The sequence below is a fragment of the Colias eurytheme genome, chromosome 26 (genome assembly GCF_061535395.1).
Source record: "Colias eurytheme isolate Ceu_HAF_F1 chromosome 26, ilColEury1 Martin Lab GWU primary, whole genome shotgun sequence".
NCBI lineage: Eukaryota > Metazoa > Arthropoda > Insecta > Lepidoptera > Pieridae > Colias > Colias eurytheme.
The window spans coordinates 7,632,910-7,660,281 of record NC_143005.1 but is presented as its reverse complement, the minus strand read 5'-3'; the positions used below and the strand labels follow the sequence as shown (position 1 = coordinate 7,660,281).

At 34.5% G+C, this 27,372-nt stretch overlaps 2 protein-coding genes across 3 annotated transcripts; one reads left to right on the top strand and one right to left on the bottom strand.

Annotated features, from left to right (window-relative positions):
- Nucleotides 1-142: 142 nt before the first annotated feature.
- On the bottom strand, nt 143-22,403 carry LOC149897285 (bridge-like lipid transfer protein family member 3B). The gene is made up of 28 exons (XM_090116891.1): nt 22,225-22,403; nt 21,728-21,929; nt 18,325-18,435; nt 17,953-18,030; nt 17,769-17,873; nt 17,430-17,556; nt 16,942-17,102; nt 16,452-16,602; nt 15,881-16,007; nt 15,271-15,376; nt 14,196-14,310; nt 13,809-13,900; nt 13,388-13,523; nt 12,735-12,907; nt 11,880-11,994; nt 10,630-10,761; nt 9,807-9,976; nt 9,209-9,381; nt 8,628-8,764; nt 8,013-8,222; nt 7,251-7,425; nt 6,306-6,423; nt 5,707-5,841; nt 3,160-3,288; nt 2,585-2,728; nt 1,848-2,140; nt 1,124-1,235; nt 143-697 (listed from the first exon to the last, which is right to left on the bottom strand). The coding sequence occupies exons 1-28, from the start codon at nt 22,266-22,268 to the stop codon at nt 662-664; spliced, it is 3,807 nt and encodes a 1,268-aa protein (XP_089973017.1). The 5' UTR covers nt 22,269-22,403; the 3' UTR covers nt 143-661.
- A 440-nt stretch (nt 22,404-22,843) lies between these two features.
- Nucleotides 22,844-26,216, top strand: LOC149897284 (uncharacterized). Of its 2 annotated transcripts, none has more exons than XM_090116896.1 (4): nt 22,844-22,887; nt 23,290-23,788; nt 24,481-24,706; nt 26,104-26,216. In XM_090116896.1, exons 2-4 carry the CDS (start codon nt 23,322-23,324, stop codon nt 26,158-26,160), a joined length of 750 nt encoding a protein of 249 aa, XP_089973022.1. In that variant the 5' UTR covers nt 22,844-22,887; nt 23,290-23,321; the 3' UTR covers nt 26,161-26,216. The 2 variants fall into 2 exon arrangements, with proteins under 2 accessions (XP_089973022.1, XP_089973021.1); XM_090116895.1 differs by lacking the exon at nt 22,844-22,887 and adding an exon at nt 22,897-23,030.
- Nucleotides 26,217-27,372: the final 1,156 nt, after the last annotated feature.

The following is a 27,372-nucleotide window of genomic DNA, read 5'->3' as shown; positions in this document are numbered from 1 at the left end:
TCCAGTAACTTCACATATATAGGAAAATATGATTGGTTAATATTTTAAGTATGGCAAACCCATAGTGCCATACTAATTTGTTCGGTCAAAACGCTCGCAATAAATATAAGCTATTTTTAATTTATGTGTCATGTATATTTCTATTCAAACATTTCGATTTTCCCAAATGTGATCGTGTAAAAGAAACTTAATCCTGCTACAAATAAAAATCAAATTCATTTTTTTGAACTCATCAAAAGTTTAACATTTAAAACAGTGTAAATGCTATGTCTATTATACTTTTACGGTAGAAGCATCCGTATGCGCATATATTTAAACATCAAAATTGTCTCAAATCAAACGTTCTAGAACATTCTAGAACATCGTCAATCACTGTTCATGGTAAAATCATCTTCATTATCTAGTTATTAATAATTTAAATTGCTTGTTCCTATTCTAGAACATTCTAGAACATCGTCAATGACTGTGTATGGTAAAATCATCTCTATTCCCATGTAATTAAGCATCAAAATTGCTTTTTTAAATTTCGTATGAACCAGTACGATTGTACCGTTACAATGACATGGTAAAAGCGTCCTTATGTCTATATAAATAAGCATCAATTTCGCTAGTCCTTCCCGTGGCGGCAACACGCCGTACAGTCCAGAGAGCACGGTGATCGCTACCTTTTCCCACGCTGCATTGTTGACATTTGTTCCTGGATAGAAGAATAGGTAAATATTTTGTGAGTTATGGTTTATTAATTCTCTTTAAATATAAAAAAAAATAAGAATATGGTGTATACTGTATAGTATTAAAAAATAAAAATAAGATCACTAAAATCTGTAATCGTACATCTAAATTTTTTTTACAGTGTACAATAAATTGTACCTTCCACCAGCGCTTTCGCTTGAATAATTACCATACCCATATTTAAAGTAATACTTTGAGCGTGTTTTGTGCTAAAAGTGCAAAAGCTGCCTAATCCTTTACATTGTTACATTGTAAAGTTTACAATATACAACCAATTTTGTGCTCAAGTGACGTCATCCAAACCGAACCATCCCAACCAATATCACAATTCGTACTTCTCCTAATCCTCCTAGAATTCCTATCTCGTCTCCTAGCATTAGGACTCATATACCTTCATGGCTCGCAATGCTTCGAGCAGTTCTTGCTTATCAGCCAGTAAGTTGGCCGCTTCTTGTTGCGCTGAGTGCGCACATTGTCGTAGTACGGAGGCCTCTTCTGCTATGCTGGAATAGTTTAAATTATTTATATTCATTTTTGACGTGACAACGTCTTATAATTCGATAGATCCGGCTGCACGCACGAAAAAACATGACTTATGCGGCGTTACCTCGATCTGAGGCGTTTCATGTAAGGCTTGAAGTGCAAGCGAGAGCGCGGAACGAGCGACAAAGAAGCACAATCGGACGTTGTCACGTTCAACTATCGTCAGTAAACCGACTTTACAGACAACCAATTTTTTTAACTTGTTGATAAGGTTATTGATACCCTACTTAAAAATTGTGATGTATATTTGCGTTTGATACATTATTTGTAGTGTAACTGGTAAAAAAACAAATAAGAATACTTAATTCAAAAGTGGCTATAAAACTTAACACTTAGGAAATGCAGAAAAAGAAAATTCTGCCGGTTCTGACTTGCGTCTGTAATTTACGTATTTTATTTATTTCAATATGATAAAAGTCAAATTGTGTGTGAGATAAAAAATTAAACCGTTCCAATTACAACACACTGAAATATCATTTTAAAGCGTCAATAGCAAAATTATCGTACACTACAGTAGACTTTACTTACTTACTTGCATTCGAAAAAAGTACAATACACAAAAAAACACTCACGCCCTCAACTCCCTATTATCCTCCGCTATCCGATCCAAGGTATTCAATCTCTTCCTCAACTCCTCGTTCTCTCTATTCAGTCTATCTATCTCTTCTCTAGCGTGCACTAACTCCGGCGGGTTTTCTTTCGGCGTTTCAATGGTTACCGGTGGTCCCAGATGGAGTATTCCGTTCGAGTCCCGGGTGAGACGGAGTGTGGTTAGATCGAGATCTAAAGGTTGGGGTGGTGGGGATGATATCGAACGGGTCGGTCTGTCTTCTATTAGGTGTAACTTGAGATTCGATATTAAGACCTGGAAACGTTGAATGTATTGTTCGTTACAGTTAAAATTTTGTGAATATCGAATAAGCTTATTTTTATAGTATTTTTAAAAGGGAATTAACCTCTTGAAAAGCCTTAATGATATTATCAAGTCAAGTACGTTCATACGAAAAATCAATTACCGACATTACAGTTAAGTTAGAATACTGTACTATAGATTTATTTTGCAAATCATTTGAGCTTCAGCTATTAGCAGTATGCGCTCCTGCTTTACGTAAATATACAACTTCTACTTTTAAATTGTCATACGTATGTTCAACATTCAATATATTTGATTGAGTCTATTGTCGATTCGTCTGGATAGAAGTGACATACTGAATCCGTGGTAGTTTACAGAAAATATAAAAGTTTACATGAATAAAAAAAAATGAGTTTAGTAAAAAAACACCATTTTCATACAACACACAACACTAACCTCCAAAGGCATAGGAGGCGCTATGACCTCATCCTCAATGAACTCAGATAACGCGAGAGCTGTACTCATGTTGAGAGACATGGTCAAGTCGCGAATTTGGGCTTCTAAAAGCTCCTCGAACGGCGCCAAACCGGTTGGGTGACCCTGTTAACATTATTTGTAGTTTTATTTTATATTTGGTCTAAGATTTCTTGCTAAAATCGACCAAGTAGACACAAAAGTTTAAAGTAAAAATTAGTTAATGTTAAAAATAATATCTCTTTGTTTTGCTTTGGTCTCATAAAATAAATTGTGGACGTGCAGTACGTAAAATGCAGTATTTAGCTTTACAATCTAAATTTTACGTTGCATACGTTATTTTCATCATTTGACCAGGATATAAAAAATCCTTATAGTTTATAACTTTATAGCCGATATGTCACTTCTTCTGGATTGTTCTGTTTAATGTTAGATGACAGATAATATATCCATAGTATAAAAATATATATCAAAAAGTCGTGAAACTGACCATAAAATTAATAATGTATTTTGGTCCTTCGAGCCCAAATTAAATATACTATTCAGTCATTACTTACATCATCATCAAGAAGTCTAGGCAGTTCGTTGCGCACAAGCCTAGCTGCGACGCGCGGCATTTCCTTCACTTTCGGTTCATCTTCGTTGACCGGCTCGTTCCACGCTCGAGCACGCATTGAGAACTTATTCTGTACAATACAACGTTTTATTTTTTTCGTTCTTTGGAACCTCTTGACTCCAAACCCTATGTTATTTAGTGGCCTAATGCAAATCATGTCTACTTCGAATACCTTGTGTTTGCATCTCCTTCATGCAAAGCTTTTAGTTATATTGTTTAAGTGTTGTTTCAAGCTAAAAGATTCAAATAGCATAAAATTCCGTACTGCATGTAATTAGTTAGTTGTGTTAGGTATTTCAACTTAAGTTGATATAAAGCTGATAGCGCATGCGTTACATCGCAATTTACAATAGCATGTTTTAGTAAGTATATAATATGGTTTGACACTTAAATTGCACCAAGCTACACATTACTAATAAAATTAATAATAATTTGGTGTTAATAATAACATTACTTATACAGTACATACAATTTTTTCATGCAATCTAATACTAGAATGATGTGAGATGAGTATGACATGTGCAGACAAAATACATTTGGTATTTTATTTAACCATAATCCTATCTCTTTCGCTCATTCAGAAATATTATGATCTAGAGTGAAAGGAATAATTTTTGATTAACATTCTCGATATTAAACAATGCAGAGGCTATCTCGCTCTAATGATGGGAATATTTGATGTGTAGAAAGAGACAGTGTTAGGGTAATGTGGAGGGAACCATAGTACAATAGCTAGTCTATAAATACCTATTCAAAACTAAATGAAGTGAAGTCTAAATATGATAAGGTCATGCTGTACTTGATAGGAATAACTATGTATACTTGTACTTGATAGGAATAATACGTGCTTTGTGAATAATTTAATTTAATTGAAGCTGATTATGAAACATGTCTTCATCTTTTCTTTTTCAACCGTACGCAAATATTTTTTATGTACGTTGAAAAATTCTCAATGAGCTCCAACATATTTTTAATTAATATGAAACCACAATTTTACTTGTAGATTAATAATAAATGAGAGCGCTTTAAAAAGGGGCTTCATAGAACAACGTATTCTACACTGGGTCTATTACTGGGTAATGTAATAGTAACGACGATTTTTGTTAAATCTTACTACACGATCAAGATGAAAACACACTTCGACACACACGTTCCAAACCCCCTTGGCTACGACACAAACGTCTACAGTCTATGGCACTTAACAAAACACTACGTTTAATCTGTCGTCAGAAATACCTTGAGTCGAGTCTTTGGTTCACGATAGCCGAGCGGGCGGTGATGCCATAGAGAAAACACATAGACGACATAGTTAGATAATATCGCATTCCTTATACACTGTTGGGTTCGTTTTTGGGATACGAGATACGATGGTATGACGTGATGTGATTAACATGCATTTAGATGATACTATACCATATTTTTTCTGTATACGTTAAATGTTTCACTTCAAAAGTATTATTTTTTATTCTTCGTTGAGTCCAAACTTTGTCACTTATTAATTTATGCGATTAATTTTTGACCAATTGGAAATTGAGTACGGTTCTTATGACAGAAAGCAGTGTTGCTCGTATATTTGTTTAATGAAATAAGTGCTGTTAAAGCGATTTAATAGTAGAGTATCATCACACAAAAACGAATTGAGTAATTCAATAAAACAAAGATTGAAACATGCTTAGAAAGTAACCGTAGAAAATAAAATAAGACTATACAGAATCACATAGTGACTTATAAATGAAACACGTTAGCTCAGTGCGTAGTCCATAAAGAAACACTAAAACAACATAGATCATTTGTGGAGAGAAGTATTAATATATAAAATATAGTGTTAATGTTAGGTGTATTAAAGTGTAAACACAATGAAGGGAAAAAAAGGAAACAAGAAATGAGCATAATTTTAAAGTATTTTAATTATTACAGAATATTTAATTGAATATAGGAAACATTTAATAATTTAATGTGTTGTCTGTAATGATAAACAACTCATAATCATTACGATGAATTTTTTTAGGGATAATGTCTGTGCAACAAAGGAATATAGGAAAAAATATAGGAAATATAGGAAAAAAAATAAACACAGTATTATGTGATGAAATATAGGTGTCACAGTAAATTTAGAATATACAATTCGAAAATAAGCAATTTATATAATATTTTTAATATACTACTCATATAATTATTAGTTTGGCACATCTCACTGTATCACATCTCAAAATCTATTACTTATGTAGGCTAGCATATTAATGCTATAACGACAATGATGAAGTGAATATCATAACTTTTATATAGTTCTAACTATAAATAAAAGAGAAGGAAAACCTCAAGTTATGAGAACTTAACACGTAACGATTGTACATTATCATTATATGATTAAAATTGTATTGGTAAATTATACAAGTCCCCTCCCCCATTCATTAACCATCTATATGATCACCATATTTTACAAGAAATCTGAAATATATGCGCAATAAAATCACCCTCGGAACCTTACCTGGAACTCATCCCAGGGTATAGAGGAGCACTGATCTGACTTCAGATCATCAGCGGTGAGACGAAGCGCCGATTTCCCCGGAACACTCTGCTGTACCAGGTATATGTTGTTCAGTCGCCAGGTACACGTGGATATCTGCGAAATGAAGTTTTGATTAGTGATTTTACACACGGAGGTTATCAAATTATATAATCCTACAAGGATTACAATCGGAACTAAAAAAATCTATGTTAGGATCAAATATTAAGAATTATTTAATTTGTGTTATAGTTGTAACTGAAAAAAATAATAATCAAGATGTTACCATATAATCACTAGAATTTTACAGTCGTATCTGTAATTTCTTTCACATATCTCGGTGATTTCTTGACCAACGACATTGAATCCAAAATATAATAATATTTATTTTTTGGTTCCATTAGTATTATTCAACATATTTTCGTCGTATCTCATAAAGTTCTTAAATATTAGGCAGTAATTAGTAGAACTACTAGGCATATAGGATTAACAGTAGTGTGTATGTGTTTGTGCATGCGCGTATGTTAGTCTATATAATATATATGTGCGTGTGTATGCACATTTTTTATATAATCTCTTACCAAATCCCTCCGTTTACAAGAGCTAGTGATAGAATGGTCAGAGGGTGAGGAAGATCTCTCCACAACTTCGGCTGCCATTTCTACGCCGCTGTTGCTCGAACGGCCCAGTTCGAACTCCCTGGAAAATAGTTTATAGCAATGGTTTTTTATATTTGCTTTTTTGGATGGTTATCCATTCTAATATTATAAATGCGAAAGTAACTCTACTATACCCGGCGCGGCGAATGATGATCCCTATGACACTGACAGTTATTCTCAAGAGACAAACTTGTAATGGCGTCACCATTAAATTAGAAACGTATTGGAGGCGTCTAAAATGGCATTTATTAATTTTTACGTAGCTTTATGCCATAACAATGATATTCTGTTGGAATTATAACAATTCTTAACATTTACGAGAAATTATATCAAACTGACTTTACGTTTACGTCCTACAAAATTTACATCGTTGGCATTTACCGACTAGTGCGGAAAGTATCGATAAACCAATTTCGATAATGGAAACGAGTTCACATTTTTTCCATGCTTAAGCTTTAGTTCATTCACTATTGAATGGAACAGAAGATCACAGCATAATTAATTAATTAATTACCATTCGCGTTAATTTACTTACCTATGATAATATAAGTTTTTTAGACAAATTAAATGGGGGCTTCCATTTTCACGATAAAATAATATACATTGTGTTAAACGGGTTAAAAATTACGTGAAAATGATAAGGCGCATTTTTATGTTTTGGAAAACTTTCGTTTTACTTACCTACTTATTCTATGCTAAAAAACTTAAATTAATACAACAGCAAAATAAAAGACGTTAAAAATTCATTTTATAATATTTGTAAAAACATGTTTACCGACGTGGCTGAATGCAAACCACGCCTTTGCCTATAAAGTAGTAAAGTATCGACACGAGTGATGATGATGATCATGATGTATTACTACTGACCTGAACGCCATGTCGGCGTCGTCCGGCGACTCGGCCGCGAGCCCCACGACCACGTACCGCTCGCTGTCCGAGCTGGCCGTGGACGCGGCGTCGCTGCGCGTGTCGTCGCGTGTGAGCGCGCTGTCTATCGACGTCACTAGGGATGTGAGACCGCGTCGCATGGAGGAGAATCCCGCTGGGGATATGAAATCGTCAATCAGTAGGTAATAATTATAATTTCACAGGATGTCCCACAGTCGGTGAAGTAAGTTCAAAGGTACGTATAGTTTTGAATACGCTGAGTGCGTAATGATACTCTAAAAATTCTAGATAGACCGAATACTGATAGACAGAAGTATTTAAGGACAATTTTAACAAAAAAAAATTAGATATCGTTGTTTAAGTGCTTTCGGGCTTAATACACTGACGATGGAGCACCCTGTATATATGTACCTATCCATACACAAAATGAAACTTAAAACTGTCGTCAAATGTTTGTATAACTCTAGTTAGAAATAACAGCAAATTCAAACTTAAAAGCGTTGATTTAAGGTGTAACAAAACGTACCAAAAGTAACAAATTTTACGACCTAAGCTAGCAGATCAATAATACACCAAAATTAATTTTTCTAATGAGTTAAGGTTTAATTTACAACATGAACGAAAGTTATAGACACTATTCATTGACATTGAGATAGACGTAAATAGATTATGCACAAAAAAAGACATAGGAATAGACATGTATGCAAACAACTACAAATACTACAAAAACTGTATGCTTACCAAATCCAATTCCAGGGCTAGGCGGCTGTTCCTCCGCAGGCAGCGGCAGCGGCGTACACACTTCGATCTGCTGCATTTGTTGCATTTGCATTTGCTGCATTTGCGGTATTTGCTGCATTTGGGGCATTTGCTGCATTTGCGGAATTTGCGGCCCCAAGTCACGGTCGAGCACCGACGGCGCCATTGTGGACTCGGAACCTATGGACGTGCCTGCTTCTGTTACTGAACTGCTGCACTTATTGTAAGACGATATGGTAATAGGTTGCCACGGCAGTAATAGGCTTGTAGATATTTATTCTATTGCTCAGCTCGTGATAAAAAGCTGAATTTTATGATAGTGTTGTTATGTTTTACTGCTTTGGTTATAATGTCACACTATGGATCAGACAAATTGCAACTAAGAAGGAAAGTTTTTGACCTTCCACTATTTGAAAGCAGTAAGTAAATGTTATACCTCCATTTTAATAATAATTAAATATTCCACTAAATCTTTAGGATTCCATGTTAGAATATTGTTTAGGATATTTTATGCATGGAAAATTGGTCAGATTAAAAGGCAAGGTATTCAATAAAGTATTCCATAACAAGCAATGGTTTCCACGACCTCATACCTACCCATTTTCAAGTCCTGCAAGCTGGAAGAGTCCAGAGGTACGCTGTCCAGGTCTCTAGAAGACTCTTGTCCAGGACAGCTAGTGGGAAGCACTAACGTCATCTCCACCGCTGGGACCACCATGCCCACTACTATCGTTCTGAAATTTATATTGTTGGTAATCAATTGCTTGGAAGATTAGGATACTTTGAGCTTTAGTGTATCTTTTGTGGCTTTTCCTTTGAGTTATGTGTGTGCGATAGAATATTTTTATTCCCATAAAAAAGAACAAGATGGAAAAAGACTGTGTGTCATTATTCTTTTTAGAACATAGATGATAACGAATGTCAATTTTTCTGAACCTTAAATATTCATGAATCAAATTCTTAATACTGACATACGGATTATCTTCCAGGGAAACTTCTTTATTTTAACTATTTTCTGTCATATGATTTTTTATCATCGTTGAATCGAATAATGCAGTATTTTTAACGTTGATTAGTAAAGTACTTCTCACTTCATGTCTTAAATTTTGCTTTCTGCTTTTTGCTTATAAGGTTGTTCAATAACCTACAAGATACTAGAATCCTACCCTTATACTTACCCAGGTTCCTCCGGCATCCTGCCAGCCTGGTGCGACAACCATGCAGTCAATTGTGACACCCTTTCGAGCTGTCGCAGGAGGAACAAAAGCTGGTAATGATTGATCTGGAGACCAGCCAGACCACTAGTTCGTCCAATCACCCAGATTCGGTTGAAACCGTCTTCGAAACACATCTGGTAAGAGAATAATGGAAATTTTAATATGTTTCTCCAAATTGCTTTATATTTGGCGCAGTTGGTCAATCTTTTGATTGTTTGGCCAAATGATACAATTATTTTTATAAAATTACTTTCTCTTTCTGTCTAAAGAGTAACTGTACTTTTTTTCTCTATACATAGGAATCCCTATCTCGAACCTAATAATGAAATGATTCAAAAACGCTTCTGAAAAAGTATATTAGAGGCAAATGGAAGTTGCAGAACTAGCGAGTTTCTGAATCAATCCGAGTTATAATGATGATCAGGTGTCGCTTGCTAAAAATATATTTGGGAGCATATTTGATAGTGACATTAATTTTCATACATTATTTCTAATTTTTTTTGGTCAAACAACATCTGAAAGCCGTAAAATTTCCCCCTAAAGCTATGTACACACTCACCCAGGCGGTCAAGGGCGTGGCATCGAGCAGCGGCGTGGGCCGGTAGTTGGTAGCTCGGGCTCCGCTGAAGTCCGCCCACAGCGGCTCTGCGCGGGCGCACCATATGCCACGCGCTTCACGCCATAGTAGTTCCGCTGTTATGGACGTGCCGCGCTCTATGTCGTCCAGGCCTGACGAATTGGGATGTATTTTAACAAACAAACAAAAAAATATATAACGGCCGAATTGAGAACCTCCTCCTTTTTTTTTGAAGTCGGTTAAATATTCAAATTATGACATCATACATCACGAGCTTCACGCCATAGTAACTCCGGTGATATGGACGTGCCGCGGTCTATGTCGTCCAGGCCTGACGAATTGGGATGTATTTAAACAAACAAAAAAAATATACCAGCCGAATTGAGAACGTCCTCCTTTTTTTGAAGTCGGTAAATAATTCAAATTATGTATACATCATACATCACGAGCTTAGCGCCATAACAGTTCGGCTGTTCTGGACGTGCCGCGGACTATGTCGTCCAGGCCTGACGAAGTGAGATAGATTTTTATCCGAATTTAATTTATAAGTACTAAAAAGAAAAATATAAACCGATCAATATGTCAGAATTAGACTAAAATATATAAATGGACGCTAGCTTTAAAAAAAACAAGTTTAATAATCAAAATCGGTTCAATCAGACGAAAGTTATGGGTTAATAAATACAAAAAAAGTTCAATTAAAAACCTCCTTTTTTGCAGTCGGTTGATAAGAAGGAGGATCTATGTTCTTATATGGAATAGAATACGATCCAGAAAAAAAGAAGACCTTAAGAAGCATACTCACCATCAGCATGCAGCACAAACTGCTCGTGTATAGGGTCCATATCGTCCGTCGAACTGGGGAAATGTCCCCGCGGGGCGTGGCGACGTAACGCCGCTATTATGGAGGCTAAATCCGCTCGAGTACCGGGGGTATCTATAAAATAAATACATCAGATGTTTGTTTTGTGATATATGGGATAAATAGATAACTAAAATAATAAGCAGAAATCTTTTGTGATAGTATAGGACAAGTAGAGACAGGTGCGACCCCACTTGGAGTATTGCTCTCATCTATGGGCTGGAGCCCCGAACTACCAACTTCTTCCACTTGACCGCATCCAACGTCGAGCGGCTCGAATCATCAACGACCACAGATTGACCGTAAAGCTTGACCCTCTATCGTTAAGAAGGGACTTAGGGTGTCTTTCCATATTTTACCGATTGTATCACGGGGAGTGTTCTGAAGAGCTGTTTGAGCTTATTCCAGCAGCTCAATTCCATCATCGCACAGCCCGCCACAAAAGCCTATACCATCCTCACCACCTGGATGGTTGGCGCAGCACAACGGTGCGTTTCAACCGTAGCTTTCTTCCACGGACATGTAAGATCTGGAATAATCTGCCATCGACTGTCTTTCCGAGGAACTACAACTTGAGTTATTTCAAGAAAAAAGCATATGTGTTTCTTAAAGGCCAAAAGCACACCGCTACCTAATTCACGGTTAGCTCCACCTTTCTCCTTAAGACCGTTTTTATCCCATCCCATTCCCCTCTATGGTAGGTAACACCCATAACGTATGTTATGGACGTCTATGGGCGACGCACTTTGCCATCAACATCGGCCATTGCGTCTGCTCGTTTGCCTTCCAATGCTATAAAAAAAAAAAAAAAAAAAGAGAGTGACAATATATTCTATAAACGTGATAAAATCACGTGTTGAATTATAAACCCAAATATGTACCATAAGCATCTATAATCACAATCCGACTCAAAAATGTGCTTAGCAAAACTCTTCCTATGCGTCTATTGGGCAGAGTTTTGTAGTGAGCTATATATTACTACATACAATACATTTTGATGAAAAATTAAAAAAAATTGAGAGTATTAGTTAATAATAAGTTTTACGAAGGCATAATATTAGTTTTTCCACTGCTTCATAACTTAATATTTAAGCGTAAATTTTTTACATCTTTTTAGTTTATCTTTACTAGTACCATGTTTTTAGCAAATACAAACAAACAAATAAACAAAAAATCTATTCAAAACAACTCACTAGCCCTCGCCGCTTCCCGCACATTAGTGAGCGTCACACGCGCAGTGCACACGTGCAACTCGCGCGGTCTGTCACGCTGCTGTGCGATGTGTTCCGGCCCTGCTTCTAACACGATCTGTGGGATAGTGGACCTTATGAGTGGGGAATAAGGGTAATAATTGATTGAATGTAGAGATAGTATTTCGTTATAGACTTTCGATCTAGTGTAGTGGAAAGATGGTAGTTGATTGACACTAAAGACCAAGTAATTAGTTACTGGAAATTCGACCTTAAATCTATAAAATAGAGTCGATATTTTATAAACAAGTTGGAGGGTAATAGATTGAAATCAATTTATGTGTCAGTCGCGCTGCTGTGCGATGTGTTCTGGTCCTGCTTCTAGCACGATCTAATAACTGATTGACTGTAATTGATTGACTCGTTTGTATAATTGATTAAAATAATCTTAGAGCTCGGCGCCCGCTTGCAGCTCGACCTACGGGATAGTCGACTTTATTTGTAAAGAATAAGGGTGATAATTTATTGACTCGCGGGATAGTCGACTTTATTTGTAGAGAATCAGGGGCGTAATTGTTAACTGGAAATTCGACCTTAGAAGGAATCTGTCATATCTAATTTGATCAATATAAATTGAATGGTACATATTGCGCAGCCGCTGCCAAGTGCGGAAGAAACGCAGCGAGCCACACACTTGGCACGACTCATTTTTTTATTCACAAACAAATATTTTTCTACCCGCAACCTATCTTGCTCCTTCACCTTTTATTGTTATAGTTGCCTGGTAGAGATCACTACCTTGCGATACGTCCTTTGCTGTAGTAAATTAAGCTTTTCTTTATTTTATGCATTTTTTACCTTCGGCATGATAACTTCCGCCCGTACATCCATATAAGTACTCCCCGTGTCCCCACTATTGGCCTGAGCAGCTGCAGCCACATGTGGTAGAAACGCAGCGAGCCACACAACACTGGGCACGTCTAGAACTACCCGCACTGGGCTTAACTGCACGTATAGTTTTGGTGCTGGCACTGTAAAAATAAAAAAGACGTGTGGCACTCGGGGACTGCCGCGGTAAAGCTATAATTGCATGCTATGCCTTCAAGCCACACCTCCGCGCCCGTCGGAGTGGGGAGCGTGAGGTTTTTCGTTACGCAATTTCTGGATTCGGTCCCCGCGCTCAAGGCCCGCGATAGAAGCTATGCAATAGCTTAAAAATATAATGTTGAATTACATGGAAAGCTGTTTATAGAAAATGTGCAAAAACAAGTAAAAAGTAAGAATAATTTATTGGTTAGAATCAGACGACGAGAAAGAGAATTATATGAACATTTTTTGTAGACATAACAAATGAACGCGCAAAGTAAGTTACACATTTTTCTGGACATTTCTTCGAATCTTTCACAACCATCTAGTTCGAAACTACGCAAAACAAACGTTTATCAATTAATGAACAATTAATGATTATAATTTTTGCATAGTATATATAATAATATTTGCTAAACGGATACCAGGAAAGCAGACATCTCCAGGATAATAGAAGAAGGTTAGTTCAGCGTGCAGCAGCCCTGCGTCACCCGGCAGGGTTGCCTTCTCAGCGGAAACTAGAGGTCTTGGCGACTCTTTCGTTTTAGAACCCGTGGAAACCTGGAAAATGTTACTTGTCATGATAATAGTTTGTATGTAAATGGTATATTTATAGGGCTTTGAAATATGTAGTAAAAACTTCAATAAATAAGATACTTTCTCATTTATGAAAAAAATCTAAGAAAAGTCTACCGCGAAGTTAAAGTAAGCCGCGGGCTAAAATCAGTATAATATACATTAGATATTTGACATATCTGCTTAAAAAAATTATGTAATGTTATCATAGTCAATTTTTACGGATATTAAAAATAATTTATTTACATTTTTACTAAAATACATTCGTACCTTATAAACGGTAAAGTCATCTATCCTTAAAACTAGGCATGTCGTCATTAGCTTTCCCAACTGCTGTAATATTCGAGTTCTAGTCGGCGATGCTGAAAACAAAATCAAAGCTAAAGTTAATGAAAATTCTCTCTTTTTTTTCTATGCAACCTACTATACTGAAAAATAGTAAACTGAAATTACGTGAAATAGATTTCATTCAGGTACAATTGAATTTACAGGCTCAGAAGTTACACGTCTTGATAGTGACCAACAACAAAAAAATTTTCTCTAAAAATATTATGAAAACTCCCGTTTAAAATCAGTAAACAAATATTTACAAAATTTTCTTTTCTAAAAATTGTAAAAAATCACGTTTAAAAACCGTTAAGTTTTTAATTAACATACCTTGTGAGGTAGTATGTGAAGTAGGCGCAGTAGAAGTGTTTGAACTTGTCGCACTCGGTTTGTGACTCACACCGTTGGGCATTGTCTCTTCGCTTCTCTCTGGATTACTGGCAGTCTGTAGTGTTTAAATTTAACATAATTAATATTAAAAAAATCGTAGTAATATAGACAATTTATTTGCTGGCTATATAAAATGGAAATTAATAGAATATTTTTACTTATATACCATGGTCTATAAGTAAAACAGGAGAACTGTCTGTCATAAACGGAAAAAAATATCAACTTATAACACTAATAGCGGTCCGCCCCGGCTTCGCCCGTGGTACATATTTCGTAATAAAAGGTAGCCTATGTTCTTTCTCAGGGTGTCTTAAAAAACTTTTTTCATGTAAGCAAAATCCCTACTAATATTATAAATGCGAGTTACTCTGTCTGTCTGTCTGTTACACTTTACCCGCTTAAACCGCTCAGGTCTAAAGATTGTCTGTGCCAAATTTCATCAAAATCGGTTAATGAAATTTGGCACAGACAATCTTTAGACCTGAGCGGTTTAAGCGGGTAAAGTGTAACAGACAGACAGACAGAGTAACTCGCATTTATAATATTAGTAGGGATTTTGCTTACATGAAAAAAGTTTTTTCGTTGGAATTAAGTACTACTTTTTTAAAAGAGCTACAAGAGAGTTGCTTCTTGGTAGAAACTGCTTTCCAAAACGGTAAATATATAACTTATTGAATTTGGTTTTGATTCTTTTCGATCTATAACATTAAAAAAAATCTAGTTTCAGAATTAATAAGAGGTATTTCAGATATTTCAATAATCAACATCACTTAACAAAGATGGGTTTTTGAAGTGAAACTTTTTTATCACGGTTGGAAAAAAAATTAGTGTAACATTTTTTCGTTACGCGCCATCTTGTTTTTACCCCTTACACGCGTGATTGACGTATTTCTGTAAAGCTGCATATAGTAAATTATTTTTTGAAAAATAAGGTCATAAAGAAGTTTCACTTCTTACGTGTGTACACTAGTACACGCACACATTTTTTATATAGTATAAATTAAATTACTCATACCTTATGACTAGGTGTGATCGGTCTAGGGTCCAACAAGTCAAGTAACGACGCGCAAAACGAAGACAGCGCTTGCGATAACCATTGACTGTGTGGTGTCGCTGCTTCTCTATAAATAAATAATTAAATTGTTAAATACTTGTATTGTAAAATACAAAAACTCCAACAGAAAGCTACTAAAAGCGATTTATTTTCCGAAAAAGTATTTTTTAAGCTATTGCATAGCTTCTATCGCGGGCCTTGAGCGCGGGGACCGAATCCAGTAATTCCATAACGAAAAAACCTCACGCTCCCCACTCCGACGGGCACGGAGGTGTGGCTTGAAGGCATAGCATGCAATAGCTTTACCGCGGCAGTCCCCGAGTGCCTCACGTCTTTTTTTCAAACACTATGTTTCATAATAGAAATAGATACAACATTTTACAAATCTATTTATTTTCTCTGTTCTTCTGTTTAGGTTCGTCTTCTCTCTTCTATTTTTTGAAAATTTCCGAAAAAAAGCACATAAACACCACAATATATCAAGACCTAGTTACCTAGGTCTAAACACCATTCTAACGAATTTACCAACTAAAAAACCAAATTATACTTATTTTTTCCATTTTTTGCTTACCTATATCCTCTCCAATGCCGTCTATCATCAGACGCCTTATGATAAGGGAAGAGATCAGCTTGCATGCTCACTAGCGTCACTTGTAACGCGCCACCGTTCGCTAGTTGAGGCATTTCTGATCTACCCACTGACAAACAAACAAATTGAAATAAGGGACGTAGGTTAAGTGCTGGACAGGACTTAGATAGCCTATTAAGTAAATGTGGAACAAATTTAATTAGAAAAAGCTTTAGGCGAAAGACGCGGGTTCGAATCTCGCCTCGTGATCGAATTTTTTCTACTCTTAAAAATTATATTTAAAAAGCATTTGAATGCTATAAAAAACTTAATATCACAGAAATAACGGTTTCCCACTAAATTAAAGTCTGAATAAAGTGAATAGGGTTGTACACGCTTTTAAATCATCGAGTGTATTTTTTTTTTGTTATGGCACTTATTATTTTTAACCGAATTCAAAAAAAGGAGGAGGTTATTAAAGGGACAGTTAAAGAGAAGTATGAAAAAGCGAGTGGTCGCCATAATTCTGCTAAAATATTTGTATATTGGAGCAAAAATAATAAAATAAACTTACATCCAGGATCGTCACAGAGATGCAAGTCAATCCTTGGCGCCAAAAGGTGGTAGGAAGTTTCTCGAACGTCGTGCTTCGCGAACATTCGCGCCAAAATGTCGCGGTCACTTGACGTGGAGCGGGTTTGGATTTGTTGTATTGGTTCTTCTATCTGTAATTTATTTATAAAGTATTATTATTAATTTGGTGAATGAATTAAAATTATTATTTTTTTATGTTGAATGAATTTTGGGGAGATCTTGAATTTTTTTTTCTACAATTTATTTATAAACTAGCTTGCTACCGGCGTCTTCAACCGTTTTGCCTAAAACTTAACAAAATATATACTAAAAACCTTCCTCTTGAATCACTCTATCTATTAAAAAACCCTTCAAATTCTATTGTGTAATTTTAAAGACACAGAAACGGCGGAAGGCGACTTTTTATACTATGTAGCGATTATATGTCTTCTGAACAGTGTACACCCCTGCCACCAGTCTGCACAACTCACCTTCCTCGCAGCCTTCGTTCGAGTCGCGAGCTGTGTGGCGCGGTGTACCGGCCCCGCTAGTGCAGCGGCACAAGCTAAAGCTGCCCGTAGTTGTCCATCTGTTAGTGCCCATGCGAGCGGCTCCGGGCGGAGAACTAGTCGAGAGCCTAGTACTGCACAGTCTGGAGAAAATGAACAGAGTTTTATACTGGAATCGAATTTAGTACCATATAACGGGACAAAATGAAAAAAAAAAGTTATTAAGTAACAAATCTAAAACGTCACAAGGACAAAAAAAATTAATTAAGTATTATTAAAAATAATTCAATAATATCATATAAAATCCTCAATAATAACATATAAAATGTGTAAATAAAATTCAAATGCTGTTTAATCAGACCCTAAAAATAGAATTCAAAGAATAGAAATTAAATTCTAGTAACGAACACTTTTCTTACATACATGAAAAATCTATAAATTAATAATCATATTGTAAATCCAATTCTTACCCGACAGTCGTTTCTTGATAACAATACGGCAGTGTGTATTTCCCAAGAGCAGTCTTAGTGGTGGTAAGTTTGCAGCCGCGGCACCGTGCGCTTTCGCTTCTATCCGCGCACTTTGCCATTCCAATTCCTGAAAAAATATTAATTTATCAATATTCTGCAAGGATATCATGTTCTAAAGATATCCTTAGGTTCAAGAATGAATATAATTACAATTATTCGTGCCTCGTCCTTATGATGTTATACATATCTAAGCAAAAGAACTCCAAAGAGTTTTCTGACATTCCATTACATAATTATAAATGACTTGTCTAAACATGAGTTTTTTTTCTTTTACTTTACCTTAAATATAAGTAGCTGTCCAGTGTCTGGCGACTTGATTCTAGTCAGTCTTAGGTCACCCTTCCTGCCGTCCGGAGTCCGCGATTCAACTGTCACTCTTGAGATCTAAAATGTCCAAATATTACTATAAAATATCCCTAATATATACATTTATTAATGAGAAATATGAATAAATAATAAATACCTGAACACTACTGGTGAATGCATCACAATTAAAATCTACTTGAACATGATTCACAGCCACTGAGATACCATCTATCACCTGAAAGGAAACACAAATTTTTGTTATCAAATATAACAATATGGAAACATCATGTTTTTTATATTAATATTTTTTTTTTTCTACAAACGCATTTGCTGGTAACACATTCCTAACATACACATTACACATGCATTGTAGCAGTTGTCTCTTTTACCTTCACGAAAATTTAATCATGCCATCTCACTTAGACGTTTAATATAGTCTAATCTAGTGCATTAGTTTGCTGTTTTTGAAGATCGAATGTTATGTTGATCTATGCATATGCCTATGCCATTAAAAATATGTATGTGTTACCTTATGAATGTAACTATATTTCCCCGGCGCCGGCATGGCCGCCGCAGCATTTGGATTTAAAACTCGCGGCTCCGAACATACTTCTAATGCTATGTGTACTTCGTCGAGGTTCTAAAAACAAAAGCAAATAAAGAACTGATTAAATAAAGTAAAAACTGAATAAATAGGTACCTCAATAGATAGAGATCGATTAACTTTTGTATTCATTTGTGATAAATATAGACTTTATATAGACTTTATGATAAATTAATTGAAGAATGATGTTTAAATACTGATTAATTATTGACAGATTATGGAGATGGATTGCTATTTAATATTACTTTATGTAAACTCCTATCCTATCCTTCCTAATAATATTATAAATGCGAAGTTGCGTGAGTTTGTGAGGATGTATGTATGTGTATGTGCAATGTGTTTGTTACTCTTTCACGCAAAAACTACAGAACCGATTACAATGAAATTTAGCACACATATAGAGGGTAACTTGAATTAACACATAGGACAGGTTTGATCCCGGAAATCCCAAGGGAACGGGAATATAAAATACGGTATTGAATGATGACTCTCATACATTGGTCTTATGGCATTCAAATACATACTATATTGGGATGATTGGGGCAGCTTAGCACTCCGGTAAACATCTATATTTGTACTGAGAACCGATTGTTTATTATCATCAAAAGATAAGTTGTTGAATAATATGTTTCTTACGGTCAATGCTCTTAAATCGAGATTACTGTTTGCATACAAACAAGATTAAAATCATATTGCACTGTTGAGTTTTCTACTGCATTACTCTTAGCGTTATTGTTTAAATGCAGATTAAATTCTCGTCCGATTACATTGTTTTTACGTAAGTACGAGATTAGCTACTTATAAATAGTAAATGACTTTTTCTTAGTTATTCATTCTTAGTGCTATATCTAGAATAATAGAGAGGCTATAGAGCCTCTCTATTATTCTTCAAATGCCCTAACCAATAAATAGGCAAAGAAACAATATGATATTACTACTTTAGCTTTGTGATCCAATAAGAGACACTTAGCTACTGACATGAGTAGGGATTCATCAATTCGCTTCTAAAGTCAATTTACGTAATTAGCAAAACGCTGCCAATTAGCAAAAAACAATAATGTCGTGGGTTACATTGTTGCAAATATCTTACATTTACATGTACATATAAAAATACTAGGTTTCCGCCCGCGGCTTCGCCCGCGCAGTCAAAGAAAAACCCGCATAGTTCCCGTTCCCGTGGGATTTCCGGGATTGCGTCATTTTCCCGGGATAAAAAGTAGCCTATGTCCTTTCTCGGGTATCAAAATATCTCCATACCAAATTTCATGAAAATTGGTTCAGTAGTTTAGGCGTGATTGAGTAACAGACAGACAGACAGAGTTACTTTCGCATTTATAATATTAGTATGGATATAAACATCATCATCACCCAAAAAATAAACTTTCAATTCATTTGTTTACAATGCATTAAGTTTCGCTTCGTCGATTGCCGAACCTTGAATCTTGATCCTACTGGCATTGGCTTAAAAACATGAAGTTGCAATTATAATTATATAATAATGCAAATACTAGTTACTGTGATATAAAATTGCGTGTTGTGAATTATAATTCATTATACCTCATATCTATAATAGTAGCTGCTTGTAATAGAGGAAGTTGATTGACTATTAATTTGTTTTGATGGAAACATAGACTCGTCTTTAGTTTAATGTGCATGCAAACAAAATTATTGAGTGCATTGTTGAAATTGAGTTATTAAATATTTTGTTTAATATTACGTATTATGATCGATTGTGCAACATAGTTCTGATTTTGGAATAACGCTTTTTGACGTAACAACGTCTTATAATTCGATAGAGCCGGCTGCACACACGAAAAAACATGACTCATGCGGCGTTACCTCGCTCTGAGGCGTTCCATGTAAGGCTTGTAGTGCAAGCGAGAGCGCGGAACGAGCGAAAAAGAAGCACAATCGGACGTTCGCGTTGTCACGTTCAACTAAACCGACTTTACAGACAACCAATTTTTTTAATGTAGGAAGACTGATGGCGCAATTTTATTAGTTATTTCGCATGCCGTGTGCGATAGATTTCTGAAACACGTGCCACAGGGCCCGCATTCGAAAAACCGTTAGTTGATAGGGCCGGCATGCTGGGTGAAAGATTTCTTTTTTAGTCTTTCTAATCCAACAAACATTTACGAATGAAATTGAATAATTACAAAAGTATTTGAGTCACCAGTCACCACCTACAAGCTGGTGTATATTGACTCATTTCATTGGTCGATACAACAATTATTAATATAAAAAAAATTGAACTTAAAAATTCCATTGGTTGTTAACTCGCCTGCGAGTTGAATGGAAAAAGGATAGGTAGTCCATGTATTCAAGGAAGGAAGGCTATTTAACACTTTCCTTTTCCTCAAATAATAATTCCTGAACTCTGTCTCCATCTCTCCATATTCCACTGAAATCTATCTCTGCCATTTCTTATGACTATACTATTGTAAGGAATAATCATAAAATAACTTTCCAATAAGTTATTAAGTACTCATTACATAAACGTTTAACAGAGCAATGTCTGTGCAGAGACTTAGTAAGACTTACAACAGTGTCAAAAGAGGCCTTGGCTTAAATGCTTCAATACAAATAATTGGCGTAGGTTGTAGTGTCAAAGAGTATGTGTGTCAGGGTTTGACACAAATTTATAGAAAAATACAGTAATAATCATAGTTTTAAAATAGGGTTGTCAGTTTCTTCAAGAAATGGATAAAGATTGTAGGGCAGTGTCGTGACACAAATTGATATTCATACTAATATTTTGCATGATAAACTTTGTCTGCCTCATAAGCTTGAAAGAAATACTTTTTAGATTGAGTTATTTTATGTGCTGTCTATCATAATGTGTAAATAAATAGGTAATGTTCAAGCTCTGAGGCTACATTGAATAAGTCGAGAATTGAAATTGACACAGTTTTTTATTGAGCAGGTATGATGATTGAAGTATAACTTTGTAGTAGCAGATTACAAAATAATTTAATAATTGTTCAACTAATATGCAAGATATTATGAAGGAAAACAGAATACAGAAAACTTCAATATTCAAAGCTTTCCAATATAGACTTTGCAAATAATCTTATGAAATTATTATCTCTTTTATATAAAATAAAAAAAAAAATAGCATAATAAAAGTGGTAGAAACATAATAGAAATAAAACATACATATATTATTTGTAATCATCAAGATAATTATGTGTCTATCTCTGAAGGAATTGCATTATTTACAATAAGTACAGTTTTAAAAACACATCTTTTTTATGAAAATACATTTGTAAAGCACACAGGCTTCCCAACTAAGTTTAAACTTTAAATTAACATTATTGCTACTCACCAAGACTATGGGCACTGTTTTGAGTTTGGTCCATTGTATCCTGAATGAGGCACGATTGCACTTAGCTGATGTCAAGCGAACCCACCCAGGCAACTCTAGGAGATCTGTCAACAAATCCTCATCTAACGTCAAGTCCTGGAGCTCACCAGATCCACGGAGCGCTGATAGAGATATTTGTTCTGGAGAAAGATTTTTCGTAAATCTGGAAATATGATTTATAATAAATTATTACATCAATATAAAAATTTTTGACTCACACGAAAATGATAACACTAATAAGCTAGAATATTGCACTTTGATAAACACCTAATCGTCTATTTTTTACGATATCTATGTACTAGTTTTTGCGCTATCGCAAAAACTTTACACAGGAACAATGAAAAAGTTGGCAAGCTGTGCCATGAATAACAACGTCGCATTATACTCATATTATTTAATTAGTACTACCCAATTAGACTTCAATACAGATTAGAGTTTCGAAAAACAAAGTATCTTACCTCGATAAATGTTTTAATAACTGGTTCTTGATTATTGTAACCATTTCGGTGTATCTGCTGCTATTTCATGAAGCCAAATGGATAATATTCAAAGAAACATGATCTACAGGGTGTAACAAAGAATTTACTTGCTCTACAAATATAATTTCTTTAAAAATTTTGACTGCACCACAGACAGATCGTAAGAGGTGAACAAATTCAGGCTTCAGCCCATCAAATGTCACACAAATGATAAATGTCAAATCTAACATTTGTCAATAAACAGTATCGGATACACAGATAACTTAACTTAAGCATATTCGAATCTATTATTACATTTTCAAATATAATTAATATTTAAAACATGTTGGTCAGAATAACATATTTTAATGGATTTTCCATAATAATATCAATATGATTTTTGTAAAACTTCTTGTAATATGGACATATTTTTTATAAACGGAACGTTTTGTTTGACTGGTTTAAATTAATGGCGCGATATTTGTTTACATGTTGTTAAGCGCAGTTATTGATTTTCTGATAAAAAGCTAAGTTGACAATAAAAATACATACCAAAGAGTACCAAAGATAGAGATTATGAAAATGTGAATACTGGTCGTATAATGGTGTGACAATATGGTGACAATCCATGAATGTAGTGAAATTCTAAAAACAAAATTTAATGTCAGTTTTCGGATGTGTTTGTATCAATTATTTAATCGTGGCATATTTTATAAAATAATTTAATGGATATCGTATATGTGTATTAGATATTTCTATCAAGATCAAGAATTTATTAAATAAATAATAGTTTTAGTTTGAAAACAGTAAGTTATTTCAATTATATTTTGACAAAGCAATATTGTACACATTGCTCTTTTATTAATTAATCGCTACTTAGCCAAGTATTTTTATTAGGCAGGCAGGTTCTAGAACACTCTTTGTATTATTTTTTACTATTATAGTTGTAAGTAGGTACTTAGTTAGAAATAATGTACTACTATTATTAATTACTCAACTTATTGTCTAGTTTATAAGCACATCACGGTATTTTGCATACATAACTTTTAATCAATTTTATTGTAGCGATCAACTGCTTACACCGGCACCGCTCACCAATGTCACAGGTCGAGAGCAAAGTAGAGGCTATTTGTGAATACATAGACACAGAGTATTCAGGCGGAGACTCTAACAAAATGAAATTGAAACAGTTTTACCAGGAGGAAAATAACAACGACATAGATGAGATAACTAAGGACTTCTCTGACATGGGATGTATCGTTGACACAGTGAAACGGCCACCAAATATATGTGTAGAGACGTGTGTGTATAACGATTCAGATTCTGATCAGGATAACGAAAAGACTGATGATAATGGCAACGATAATGATGATGTACATTATTCAGATGAGTTTGAGGAAGACAGTGAGGTGGAAGAAATTAAGGCAATTAGCAAATCAGAAAATAATAGCACAAGTCAGATAAAACCAAATGAATCTATAGTTAAGGTGTCCAAAAGTCATTCTTCTGTCTCTAGCAAGCCTCCTTCAATGTCTGGTAGATCTGGAACCTCTACAGGATATGGGTAAGAATTTTTTTTTATTTGATAGCTATGGAAAGATAGTCTCATGGACTAGATATAAAAGTCTAGTGAAAACAAAGACTTAAGTATATTCTATTTGAGGTCAATTTAATTTTCAATGATGCATTATAATAAAAACAATTAAAATTGAATTATTAAATTTTGAAGGTATTTCTTTTGCTTTTCTTTGTTCACTTATTATTATTATGGCTTCACCTAATAGATGGAGCCAACACTACCCGGTGTATATCGGTGTGCCAGGAAACCTTGTCCTTAAATTTAAAAATTAGTTCCCTGAATCATTTTTGTGTTCACTGTTTTTAACAATCTCTTTTCAGTATTGGGTCTAATCAATCATTTTATATTTTATGAAAAATGTATTATTTTATTTCTATGTTATAACTATGTTCTGTATGTTTGTTTAGATTAGTGTATAGATAGGAAGTAATCTATACTAATATTATAAAGCTGAAGAGTTTGTTGGTTTGAACGCGCTAATCTCAGGAACTACTGGTCCGATTTGAAAAATTCTTCCAGTGTTAGGTAGCTCATTAATCGAGGAAGGCTATATATCATCACGCTAAGACCTAATCTAAATACGCTAATCTAAAATGGTTTATCCACAATTTTAGATAACAACGCAAGGAATTTAATTGATCTCCCTTCTTCTACAGTTATTATTTTATCAATTTCAGATCAATATCCGTGCCGCAAACGCGGCGTATCAACATGTCCTTCACGAACGAGCGCCTGCGCGAGATTGAGCGACACAATCACATATTACTGAATAAAATATTATGCGCGCGAAATAATAGGAAGTCATCTATCCCCCCAAGAGAGGGGAGGGAGGGGAGGAAACCAGTGCCCCCCGCGGCTGTGCACCGCAAGAATAAGCAGAGACAGATTGATCATGATAATATGGTGGGTAGAAGTAAAAAAGAATGTGTTTTTATTTCTAACATTTTGAAAGTTTTAACGGATTTAAAACACGATGATGCACGATGAATGCAATTGTATTAATCAGTAATCACATTGATTGTGATAACATGGTGAGGGTAGAATTGAAAAAAGTTTTGTTTTGGCATTATGCGAGATTTTGGAAATTTTGGTGTTTTCGAATTTTAAACGCTATTTATTACCTACATTATATTCAGTCAGTTTCATGATAACATGACGATTGGTGAGGGTAGAATAAAAGAAAAATGTCTTTCCAGGGTACTTTTATTTATTATTTTTTTTTTCTGTACCTGTATTCCAAATGTTGCTAATTATTTTGTAAATGTAAAAATATTTTTGTTAGTTTGTGTTTCTGTCACGTTGCAGCTGCAGTAGCGATTTCATGGGTTTTAATCATATTAAATGCTTAGAGATAATTAAAAGGCTAGAGCCTACTTTTTCTGATGTCAAATATCCCAATCTCAAAAGCAGGTACATTATCAAGAATATTTGAATTTTTCCAAATTAAACAATTTTCGATAGACGGGCAGACGGAGCTGATTTTATCCTAAAATTATGAATAGGTCATGGTCTTATGGGGTAAAGACGCAGGAAGTTTTTTAAAATTGATCTAGTAGTTTTGAGTTAAATCAAACCCGTTTCTCATTATAATATTCGTATTAGTTAAATGGTTTCGGTATAGAGATCAGGGATACAACGCCATCTGTCAAGATTTTTCCACAACATATAAATCAAGTGATGTACAGAAGGAACTTGTAATGCAATATCTCTTTTTTGAAAGAAAATAAATATGTACTTATAACATTGTATGTGTCTATATCCGACTAAAGAAAATCTAATTAAATTTATATTTTGTATTGTTGCACCTGGTTGGCACTGCATTTTGTAGTTAAATTTTTTTAAATAAAGCACACATCATGATAACGATTGACGAACCTCAGGATGATGTTACGAAACCGATCGTAGATTTTTTAATAAAAATTTAATCTAAAATTAATTAATTAAAGTGGAACTAGTGAATTGTCTGCTTCATTTAAAAAATCTAAACTACAAAATGTAATTAATCCTATCCTATTAATGTTATAAATGCGAAAGTTTGTGAGGATGTTTATGTGTATGTTTGTTACTCTTTCCGACCCAATTACAATGAAATTAAGCACACTTAAAGAGGGTAACTTGGATATTAATACATAGGATAGGTTTTATCCCGGAAATCCCACGGGAACGGGAACTATGCGGCTTTTCTTTGAAAACGCGGGCGAAGCCGCGGGCGGAAAGCTAGTAATTATATAATGTAGCTGGTAGTGACAAAAAAATACCTATTTTATAATGACAATAAATAACTAAATATTATATTACAGATATTATTAAAGAAGATCCAACGCGCGAAGTCATCAGCATGCAGTATCCGTCGTTGATATACACAGCGCGTCCAAGGAGGGCGCGAAATAATATACCACTTTGTTGAATATATTTTTATTACGAATTTTAATACGAGTTTTATTTCAACTTTTATTTAGGGACGACTTCCGTAAAAAACAAGGCACAGTGGCGCCATCTAAGAGTACCTACATCATCAATTATTATTTGTATTTATCATTTCACTGAATAATTAATCCACTGAAAAAAAACTGAGCATTGTGAATATATTGCATTGAATATTTTTAATTGCTATTACAAGAATTGAAAGCTTACGTAAAAAAATTCGCCTGGCAAAAAATAATGGTATGTCGTGTTTGCTATTTTTTTTATTATTAATTCTTAATAATATCTTTGTGTAGGTGAATTTATCATGCCACTTTATGAGAAGATATTATAATCGCACGGCTTCTGGAAAATCTCTAATTAAAAGTATCTCGTAGTCGAGAACAAATATATAATAGCTATTTTCCAAATTAGAAAGTAATAAATTATTGTCTTATTTTTATAAATATTCATTAGTGTTGTGTAGGTTAACAAAATAATATTATTAATAATTATTTTTGAACTTCAATAACCCTTTCCCCAATGTATTTTATTTTCCAATGGAATTTTTACGTCTGCGTCCAGAATCCAGGGGTGAAACTCATAATAAGGCTCATAACTAAGAATTAAATATTATTATATGAATATTATATGGAAAAAAAGGGAGCTATACGCATGCTATACGATAGTAATAAGTTGTCGCTAAGCAGACAAATAGTACTTAATTAGTACAAACCTACGTGTTATCGAGCACATAGAGATATGTTATTATAACAAATGTACGAAAAGTTTCCAACAACAATAAATGTTTATAAATAAAACAATTATTATACAAAACAAGTCATTAATAATGTTATGATAAAATAAACATAGTATTATTAATATCAGTACATTTCTCACTTAGGTATTGTAATAATAAGTACACACTGATCGACTTATTTCACGATTTATGAGTGAAAATATTGGGAAAAAATAGGCCAGTTTTATAAATTTTAATAATGTTCTGTTACAAAGTTCAAGTAGGAAGTTTATCAGGATTTTTCGAAATGAAACACAGCAGTCTGACATACAATGCTTTATTAAAAAATAAATAATCACAGAAATTAAACATTTGTTACCTATTAGCTATTTCAAACGGTTTCAAGCGCGGACAGACCCACGTGTAT